This window comes from Cryptomeria japonica, chromosome 4 (genome assembly GCF_030272615.1).
Source record: "Cryptomeria japonica chromosome 4, Sugi_1.0, whole genome shotgun sequence".
Classification (NCBI taxonomy): Eukaryota; Viridiplantae; Streptophyta; class Pinopsida; order Cupressales; family Cupressaceae; genus Cryptomeria; species Cryptomeria japonica.
Window position 1 is genome coordinate 530,259,156 of NC_081408.1, and position 11,214 is coordinate 530,270,369.

The following is an 11,214-nucleotide window of genomic DNA, read 5'->3' on the forward strand; positions in this document are numbered from 1 at the left end:
AACATATTATTTCAGTCGGAACACCTGTCCGCATGAATCTTTATGTTATTTGTGAATGGTTTCTATGTCATAAAAAAATCAAATGGCCCTTAAAATCATACTCTCTCCATCTCTGGTGAGCTTGGTAGCAAGGAAAGCGCTTAAAATGATGTTTGTTGTAAGGTTTTGGGGAGCTAGTTGACTAAACATGAAAACCTGTGAAAATCTTCCTCATAAATCATACAAACGCAACTTCACAATGATATAAACAATGTAGACTAAAGTTGTCAACAATATGGTACATATCAGCTGTATAATAATATTGCAATATTCTAACTCATAAGTTATCAATAGTTTTCTAGGAAAAAATCAGTGTACATGTTTCACAATAAGATACAATTTGCAGAATGTCCAAACAAAGCTGAAATAATTTGAAGAAATGTGTTGTAAGAAACTCATTGACTCTCGCTCATGACCCAAAAATCCCACATCAATTTATAGTAATAATGAGACCACATATACTTCTGTAATTAGAAAGCAGCTTGCAAGTAACCCAGTGACTGTAGCACATCACGCAAAATCTCACATTGAGTTATAGTTGCCAAGAGACCACACAAAATTCTGTATTAATGCCCCAAATGAAAGCAACTAACCACCTTCTTCCTCAATATATAGACACGACAGCCACTACAGAGTTTCTAAAAATTAGAAGCAATTTTCATTCACGTAGCCCATGCTCTTAAAAAACCTTCACATTGTACATCACATCTTTCAAAATGCTGCATTGAAATATTTAGATAGGTTTTATCTTAAAGTGCAAGCCAATGAGGGAGAACACAAAGCACTTAAGATCCTGCATAAAGGCAAAGAGATTAATAAGTCAGTATCAGCTACTACTAACCAAAATCAGTTCATACAAGGAAGTCCAGAAATAAGACGATGTAGAATCCATATATTTAAAAGAATTCAAACTCGTTAACTCTCAAAATATGGAGATTTATATGAAAAATAAATAACATATATGCAAAGTTTAATGGAATTAGATATTGTATAAATGTATGATGAGTGACACAAATTTTAATGGGGCCACCCACCATTTCCAAATGATGGCAAGGTGAGACGTCAAATCTAAACACTGGGGAAGCCTGTTAAGAATCAAAAAATTGCACACTCAACATTCTCCAATGACATGCTTTTTCTTGATTGGGCTCTGAATTTTGTTGTATATTAATGGATCAAATGATGTGTAAATATTTTTCAGCATATCAGAATACATCTTGCAAAATCATCAACAAAAACTAGCTGGTACATGGTTATTGTTCACTTGCATAAAACAGTTGTGTGCAGTCATGAAAATACTTTATTTCACTTTGATGCTTGCTAGCACAATGAACAAAACGTGTTCAATGTCATTATTTTTTGAAGCATTTGTAACTTTGGGACACCTAGCATAACTAGAAAGATGAAGAGCACCAATTTATAATTAAAATTTGGAAAGCACTCTAACAATTGAGCCTACCAGACTTTCTCGATTCAGAGGATTGAATAGTTCTAATAGATGGTTTTCTTCCTCAAGAAATAAGGCTTTATGGCACTAAATATGCCAACATAGAGTTATCACTCATCATTGTATCACCAATCTCATGCCAACAAGGAAAATGTGCAAATCTCTGACTCAACTATCTAACATAGGGAAGAAAGCAAGATATGAAACATTCTTCAGGTGTTGGACTTGACTTTGCCTGATCGGAATGGGGATATCCAAGCTGAAACTGTTCCAGCTCTCCTAATTCTTGCATTCAATTTCTATGATAATTAACATTGTGTGAAAAGATAGAGTTCTTGGGACAAGTTTTCAGCCACAATTTACAGCACCTATAGTCTAAAAGCATGTTGTGGCAGCTACAGAAGATATATTTATCTCTAACACTCATTATATATAGCCGCACAAAACATAAAGTGGTCAATCTCTATTGCTATCTGTTTTTTTCTCTCATTTGCACTCTTGTTTCATCAGTCTGACAATCCATACATTTGGGTAGGCGCAATAGCTTCTTGATCAATATATATGTGTGTGTGTGTGTGTGTGCACGTGCTCGCTGCTTTTCAGCAGAAGATGGAATAAGAATAATTATTTCTTAAATTTGAAGAATCAGAAATGAATTATTTGAAAGCCAAAGGCAAGGCTTGACACACATTCACACTTGATATGAGAATTCAAAGAGGCCATTATGGCATAGCAAAGTGTACATCTTGTACATCAGAAATCCCAGGGGTTCTTCCAATTTTTGTAGCAAAACAGAAGAATGATTACTTCACATGGATTTGTATTCAATAGACTGAAGTTCCTGAAACCAGATCAGGCAATATTCCAGGATACTAAAGCAAATGCAATGTAGGAGATCTTAACATTATTGATACAAAATTATTGTGTGTAGATCAGACACCATTACAAAAGCATGCACTATGATATCTGAAAATATAGATTTCAAAAAAAAAAAAAAAATTCGTCCCCATCTTTGTGGCTTGGAACAAAGGCTCGCTTGTGTGGCATTTATTTCTTTGAATATTTGGTCAGGTCTTTCTTCTCAAACCCCAATCAAGTCCTTCCTCGCCAGTGCTTGCACGTATGTAAATTCTTAAGAAAGTGCAAACCAATTTGGATAGAGTGGTAGAGACTTTACAAGAACTCCTAGTAAAAAATAGACAGTTTCTAGTTCTGCAACAATAATTGCTTGAATTGACTTTCCTGCCCAACCTTCCTATGCTACTGCTAATGAAACAAATGTCTCAAAAATTATATTCCACCAAGCTTCTAGGACGGGGATGGTAGGGGAGGGGGGAACATGTTTCAGAGATGTTTTTTTTGGATGCCATTTTAATGGATGGAGAAGGGGACAGCTATTAAAATATAGGGAAATTCCAAATATTCATATAATAACATTGATAAGGCATTTGTCATATATATTATAGATCCTTAAGACATAACATTTAAAAGAAAATGCCCAAGGACTGCAAACCTCAACTACAAAATGACAAAAACATAGAAACTTTGCTGCTACCCAAGTTTGCACAGAACTTGTGCAGTCAATAAGCCTGTCTCCCTTGTCTCAGGATTATGGTGGTTGACACAAGTGACAAGTTCTTAACTTTGTATTGGCATTGGAAAGGAGGCTGCCTCAATAAGACTGAAATCTCTACCATTAAATGTTGCAAAACCTGCAATTTTGTGACTGCAAAAATAACAAAAAACTCTAGTTTTTGGTGCTAGAAAACCACCAACTTGAGATTGAAACACCATCTTGGAAGGTACAAATGGAGCTTGCAATCCTAAGTATTGTTTGGAATGATTTTATTATAAAAACCCTGATACTTTGCCAACACAAATGACTAAAAACTACTTTCAAATCTTGCAAAGTCAACCCTAACAACATGTGACTGTCATACACCATAAAGAAGCTTGAAAATCTATTGTTTTGCAGACCAAAATCTCTCATTTAGGGTTGAGAGTGGCATGGGGACCCACAAAAAACAATACTACATTTTTTAATTCATTTTGGGCCCTTTATTTTTAATTGAGTGTAACTGCTAGGAACACGGCTGGCTGTCCCCAGGACAGTTAGGGGATGTAATTGATGTCCCCAACCATATCAGGGATGGCCAACCATCCCTGCAAAGTCCTTGCATTTCTGGGATATTTTATAAAATAAAATTGAATGTACATTTATTTCCCAAGTCACCACTCATTTGCTATATAAAAACTACAATCGAATCCAAGATTCATTCTTTAAATTGAATGTATAACCATATAAAGGTCACCAAAGTCACTGCTTGATAGAATGGTCCCGAATTGGCCCCAAATTGGCTCTGCAACAACCAGCAGCTTCCGTCACCATTGGCCTATTGCAGGGAACAATCGACGAACAAAACTTAATCTCTGCAAAGTCACAAGACAAAAACGGAAGTCCAAACAAACATCCAATAGCCCACAATCTACTTTTACATGTGTCCCAAGTCTTACAGTACAAAGAAAAATTGGAAAATCCTATTGTAAACCATAAAAAATGCTAACCCTATTTCTTACAAATTTCAGGAGGAATCCAACAATTTTTTTAGGCTTTTTAAAAAGTTCGCATAAGTTCAAGCTTTATGGATTAGATTCAGCAAACCCTGTGACATAGTTGATAACTATATGGGATGAAGTTAATGCAATGATTCTAGGCAAGAAAAGCTTAAATTCTCACCCTGTTGATACTCTGTCTACAGCCTGTGTTGCCAAGGAAATGAATATGAAGCAATCTGGTACTACAACTCAGAAAAAATGTTCTAGCAATGCTACAATCTTCATTTGTCAAATGGGAATTCCAAACAGGAGAGACAGGTTCAAATTGCCACGAGTCAAGATAAAGAGTAAAAAATGGCAAAATAACATATTGAACCCACATGGAATTGCATACACCACCGGACTAGGAATTGCATACACCATTGGACTAGGCCAAGTGGAAGCCCCAGGCAGATTTGACAAAAGAAACACTATCAAACCCATGAGGAATGACATACAACACTGGACTAGGCCAGGTGGAATCCCCAGGTGAATATGACAGAAGAAACACCCCTCGGACATGGCATCTAAGCTGAAGATTACCCTGCACAGAGGTTTTACCATATAAAGACAAATTGTACAAGCTTACTTAAGATAGGTATGAAGCTTTGTAGCAGACTCTCTAATTATATTAAAAGTATCATTGCTCCATTTTAACTTTCAAAGTTTCATTTTCATTATGCAGAGTACTAAACAGCTTGCAGTCCAAGATATTAATTTTGTTTGGGCCATTATGGTATCGGCTTCACCAGAAACAGGCTCTAAGCCAAACATTTTCAAAGCCTGAACAGATTTAGTAAAACAAAATATAGGAATACCCAAGGTTGTATTGAGGCAGGGGTACTTGGAGACTCCGGAGACTGGTACTGGTATGGCTATTTTTTCAAAATAGGAGACGGAAGTACTTGGAGACGATATAATTAAAATAATATTTTCAATTACAAAACATAATAAAAATAATATAAAAAATATAATATAATAAATATTGTATACTAAGTCACTGAGTTCGCTGAATTTCAGCCATGAAATTCGAATTTTTGGTGAACTTCATTCTGTGTAAAATTCGTTAAAATTTGCCATAATATTCGTAAGCATTTTTTAGGGTTTGTGGAAAGCATATTCAGGCTTTTCTCCTCATTAAAACACTGTGAATTCACTGCAGAAGAAACGAGAAGGGCACAAGCTGCATTTCAGGTTTTAGCCAATGTTGAGAGCAAAGCACGTCGGTCTGTCGAGCTGCATTTTCACCAGCATCGGTCTTGCAGCTCCCATGTGCCTTTTCTTTCCATTCCCATGTCCAAACAAACCACAACATTTTATTTTAGGTTTCTTTCTCTTATTTATTTCTATGTTGGGTTTATCAAGCATTTTAAATTTTAACAATATATGATCATAATGTCAAATTTAATTTGTTAACATTATATCGTTTTTAAAAAATAACATTTATGATCTGTTATTTTATCTTTTTAAGGTTTTTCTTCATTTATAAAATTTAATGATGTATTATAAATTTTTATAATATATGTTTAAACTAAACTGCTATTAAAGAAATTTAACATTTACTATAATTAAATTTAATATTGCTTTATTTGATTTTTTAATATTAACATTTATAAATTGAACTGTCATATTTTAAAATATTCAATTTAGATTTTAACCTATATATTAAATTTAACAGATTTAAAGCATTTCAATTAAATTTAACAAATATACTAAAATTTAATATATTTAAGGTAATTTAACAAATATATAATATTATTTTATTTTAAGTTAAACACATTTATATAAACCAAATTTAATGTCCAAATTTTTTTCGAATATTTTATCCTTGTCAAACTTCATCTGAATTTTATTGCTACCGAAATTGAACTCGAATCCAAACCTTGTGACTTAGATTATATATATTTAAAATATTATTATATGAATATAATGCATTTTATACAATCAATAAGTGTAGGGATTTTATAATTTTGTTTATACCATAAAAAATAAAATTAAAAATTGTGTGAGAACTAATACCAAATATAAATAAATAAAAATTAACGAACACAAATGATATTATAATAAATTTATTGATATATGATATTCATCCACAAGTGGAGAATTGTGAGCCTTGCTGGAGTCTGACATGTTCATTTCCTAAGTCAACCACTGCATAGAAGATTGCCGTGAGGGTTTATTCTTTTATTGCTGGCCCACTGGGCATAAACATTAATATTTCTGCAATCTTTGGAGGTCATGGGTATTTTTACTTCTTGCTGGACAATTTATTCATAACCAGCACTCCTTGCTACATAGCATGAGCTATCTGGGATGATTCGTCAAATATTATATTTATGTTACCACGAATCCGCTTTATCATTCAAATATCCAACATATTTTCATCCTAGCGGCAGTTTCCCTCAACTTGCGGCATTGTGTCAGCCGTTTCTTGGCACAGCAGTGTTAAAAGCTAGGTTTTATCGCACGCAAGCCATTGGAGACACGGGGAAACTTCTGCATGGCGTCTCCTCTTGACAGAGACATATCCGCCCATGAACCCAGTACCGGCAACATGTCCCAAGGGTTCGGAGACACGTCTCCCAGTAACCTAGGGAATACCTTTTTATTTTCATTTCATATTTAATGGAAGACAGTATCGATCCCGCAAGGAATTGCATACACCACTGGACTAGGCTAGGTGGAAGCCCCAGGTGAATTTGACAGAAGAGATACCCCTCAGACATGGCATCTAAGCTGAAGATTGCCCTACATGGATATTTTACCAATTCATGACAAATGCTACAAGATTACTCGAGCTATGTTTGAAGCTTTATAACACTCTCCAATTATAGTAGAGGTATCATTACTCCATTGTAACTTTTAAAATTTCATTTTCATTATGCAGGGTACTAAGCAGCTAGTAGTCCAAGATATCGATTGGCTATTTATTCAAATTTCAGACCATTATGATAATGGCTTCACTGGAAACAGGCTCAATGTCAAACATTTTGAAAGCTTGGACAGCTTTAGTAAAACAAAATATAGGAATAGCTCTTTATTTACTTCCATAGTCAATTCTCACTGTTGTTTGCTGTAGAACCCAAGAGAATAAAAGGTTATGATAATTAATTTCATCTGTTATTGTGAAAGCAGCATCTAAAAATAATTAATATGCAATTTGTACGACTAGAAGGGCTACACTTCAAAGCACCAGAAAATGGGAGGCAACAGAGCAAAGTAAAATTTGAATTCAGAAGTGATTGCACCTTTAAATTTGTGTAATTACACTTCAATGTACTCATTTTTCTTAAGTATTTGCAGCTATTACAAAGGTTAATTTTGCCAATGCATTGTCTGAGACCCTGAGAGTCATACTCAAATCACCTCATCACTATAATTTGAGACATGTATACATAATAAGAAATAATATGCAAACAAAGATTCAATAACCCTGAAAACAAATTTCTAGCCTACTGAAAACAGTTTCTACCTGTCAGATTTTCTAGCATCCTAAGTAGACCTGATAGATACAACCTGGTAGCTTAAGATTTGACTCATATTTCTCTATAATTATATTTAGAAAAGGATTCCATGAGCACTCATCAAGTCATCAAATTAACTAATTGAAGCTTAATTAAAAGATAGATCTATTGATATCATATTAGTTATTTTAACATAAACCTCTCTGCAAAAAGGTAAATAAACATGCCTGAACGAGATAATAAAAAATACGAAGGCCTTCAGGATCCTTGCTGCTCTGCACATCAACCAATGACCCTATTTTGGAAGTTGTAAATGAAATGTGTTCATTCCCCATCACTATTTCAAGCTCCTGTCGCCCAACTCTATCAGGCTCAGGCCAGTTATTGTCATCTTCCTTCATGATCTACAACATTTACCAAAGTTTATTTAAGGTCTTACACATTATGCTTTACAATAATTCACATGCAAACTCTTAAGAAAAAATTTTAAAAGTAGGTTTTGCAAAATTTACCACAATTTATTACAAATTTTTCACATTAAACTTCACAAAAATTCACATGGAAGCCCCAAAATTTAAAAGTTAAAAAACCCTTATATAAAAAGACACAACTTTAATTAGGTGCTTACACACTGAGATTATCAAAAAAATACAGAAAACCCCTGAATAAGAACTTTAATAAGAGTTTTCCACATTAAAGTTTACAAAATTTTACATCAAAGCCCTAAACCCTTATTTAAAGAGTGAGTTTTGCCTCATTTATTAAACTTCAATTAGATATTGCACACTAAGATATACAAAAAATCACACATGACCCATAAACTCTTGCTTACCTACTGAACTTCGCAACATTACAACAAATGTCAAAAAGGTCAATTGAGATGAGCCCAAGCAGTAAAGTATATCACAGAAGACATGAAAATGGACTGAAAATAGCAAAAATGCCACATCTAACACGCTGATTCCTGCATATCCCAAAAGAAAGGCAGGGTGTAAATCTAGTATGACTTTGAGGTAAGAGAAACCCCTTGATCAAGACATCTAAGCCAGTGATTACTGAAGAAAAAAATTAAATTTGGTAAATCGTTAAATAAAACCATCACTAAGGTTCTGCAACATTAGGGTTGACAACCCCTTTAATAGAGTAATCAAGAATAAGCACAAACGGTAAGCTTCATGCAAATGGCCAGTCACTGGTTTTGTCAAGTGGAATTTTGATGGCGCTTCAAAGGGTAATCCTGATCTGTGTGAAGTCAGTGTTATGATTAGATCCCCATAAGGAACTTTTCTGAAAGGTGGATCCTTCTTCCTTGGAGTGAAGATTAATAATGAAGCAAATATTTTGGCTTTGAATTAAGGCATTAAATTGGCAGCCTCTATGGAATATAACTCTCTGGAAGTTGAGGGTGATTCACAGGTGATTATAAAGGGATGCGTTAAGAGCTTGCTGAGTGATTGGAAGCTCCCCAGTATTTTACATGAAATTCCAGAAGTTGGCAGAATCTTTAGAGAGATTTTATGTTGTCCTTGTTACAAAGAATGCAACTAATGACAGATTTTGAGCAAATGAAGGTATTTAACAACTGCCTTTCTCAAAAGATACTATTCAAACAACTGGGTGATTAAAAACCTTTTGAAGATTGATTCTCCCAAGGCTGAGAGTGATACTTTCCTGGGTATTAGGGATTTAAAGCAAACTTGTTATTCGAGAAGATTCCCTTCTCTACTCCAATTCTCCCTGACTTTTAGTTTTGTTTGCTATCCCTGGCCATTTGATTTAGATTATTCCGATTAATTATTATCTGTAAAGAATGAGGCCACCATCTTTTTAGTCATTGCAAGGTATCCACATGTGGGAAGTGGCACACAGCCTAATCCAGACCTCATCAGAAAGATTTCAGAATCACATCTGATTATAGCTGATTTTTTGTTTTATATCACCGGTAGGCAGCTTGTAAGAGTCAAACCCTCATTTTTTAAACTGTTTCGGGATTCGTATGGTCCAGCGCTAGGATTATGGTGCAGGAGATATGAGAGAGGTATTACCCCTACAATGGTACCATCTCAGACAGGATGCTGAGATGCACTTTTTGAGTTCATGATGCTAAGACATTGGATTCAGGTAAGGATATTTTAGGAGAGAAATGCCTCAGCAACACTTGGATTTTGGGTAATAAAGCATCTGTTGAGGAGAATTTCATGAAAAATGTAGCTGACTCGGTGCATTATGCAGCAGTTAAAAAATGGATTGTCGGTTAGAATCTTCCATACTAGGATTATATTCTTTGAGAGGAGGGTTTCAAAAAAAATCATATACAAACCAAACTGTAAAACCTCTTTCCTCGAACTGAGTTTCCAGCAATACCAAACAAGAAACCTTGATTAGGATTTTGCTCATTAAAGTTTACAAACCACAGAAAACCCTAAAATTATATTTTTTAGGATTTTCTAGCACACAACACATTTTCAAATGGGGTTTTATGCGTTAAGGTTTACGAAAAGAACAAAAAGAAAACCACCACCCTATTTAAAAAACTAGGCTCTGCAGCATTTAAAAAACATTAACATCGATTTTTCTCACTAGAGATTATCAATCAGAGACGAACCCGTTTAGCAGCATTTACCGAACTTCAACAAAGTTTTGCAAATCAAGAACTACAAATCACACAAAAACCCTAAAAACTTCGTTGAAAAAAGTTCACCTCGCTCTCTGAGATAATCCGACGACATTCTCTGAGCACGGCCTCGGTTAGAAAAACCTCTTTGCGAATCATGGTATCATTTTTATAGTTTGAATTGTTCGCATAACGAAGCTTGCCATCAGGACGAAATTCGAACTCGAGAAACTCGTGGCCGAATTTGCCCTTGTGCCCCACATAATACCGAACGTAAAACTCTCCCGCATCCTCTGCCATTATTGCCGACTCGACCGCTTAATCTAGCTTCTGAAAAGGAAGCCAATATTCCACTTGACAGAGAATGAGACCTCTTTAGACATCAAATACGAACATATCGGTCAGTAATGTGGCTCGAGAGAGTCGAAACATATCATCCCCTTCCCTGTGAACAAAACAAAAGAAATCAGCTAAATAGAAAAATTAAACAAACTTGGCATAAAATGTTAGAATATAAATTGTGCATTTGTAGTTTAGTTTTATTATTATGATTGGATATTATTTATTTATTTATTATCCGTAAATATGTCTTTATATTAGTATTATCAAAGAAAGTACATTATCAGCAGAAAATACTAAAATTATGTATATGATCCACACTTCGCCCTCAACCTGCTAAAAACAGATTAAAACATACAAAACAACTATACTTCCTTACACGAGTACAAACATTAGGGCTTACCTCTAAATGTTGCATTACAGATACAAAAGGAAGGGACCGAAACTTATACATGAACCCTCTTCTTCTTTGTCGACCCTTGCAACCTTCCTTGCTTACAATTCAAAGAAGAGGCAATTGTCATTGGTGCCAATCGCGACTCCTATGGCCCCCATTTTGCCAGTTCTTCCCTAATGCTTTGTGCCTGCTTAGCCCTCAAATAATCTTTCACACCATTCATTCCAATTTGTGTTGAGGCTTTGTGCACTTCTTTGTTACAATTGGCACTCCATAAAAGGAAAGGCCTCCAAGGTGGAATTAATTCGCCTACATCTAG

General features: G+C 34.8%; 1 protein-coding gene across 1 annotated transcript; it reads right to left on the bottom strand.

Annotated features, from left to right (window-relative positions):
* Positions 1–263: 263 nt before the first annotated feature.
* Positions 264–10,619, bottom strand: LOC131069049 (protein mago nashi homolog 2). Its single transcript, XM_058004361.2, has 3 exons — positions 10,247–10,619; positions 7,773–7,949; positions 264–832 (listed from the first exon to the last, which is right to left on the bottom strand). Exons 1-3 carry the CDS (start codon positions 10,457–10,459, stop codon positions 773–775), a joined length of 450 nt encoding a protein of 149 aa, XP_057860344.1. The 5' UTR covers positions 10,460–10,619; the 3' UTR covers positions 264–772.
* Positions 10,620–11,214: the final 595 nt, after the last annotated feature.

Bases quoted from the DNA above. Each gene is read 5' to 3' on its own strand.
- LOC131069049 (XM_058004361.2), bottom strand. From the start codon at position 10,459: ATGGCAGAGGATGCGGGAGAGTTTTACGTTCGGTATTATGTGGGGCAC. The intron at 7,950-10,246 runs GTGAACTTTTTT...TAAATGTTGTAG, and splicing joins GGATTATCTCAGAGAGCGAG to ATCATGAAGGAAGATGACAA. The intron at 833-7,772 runs GCATGTTTATTT...GCCTTTATGCAG, and splicing joins TTTTTTATTATCTCGTTCAG to GATCTTAAGTGCTTTGTGTT.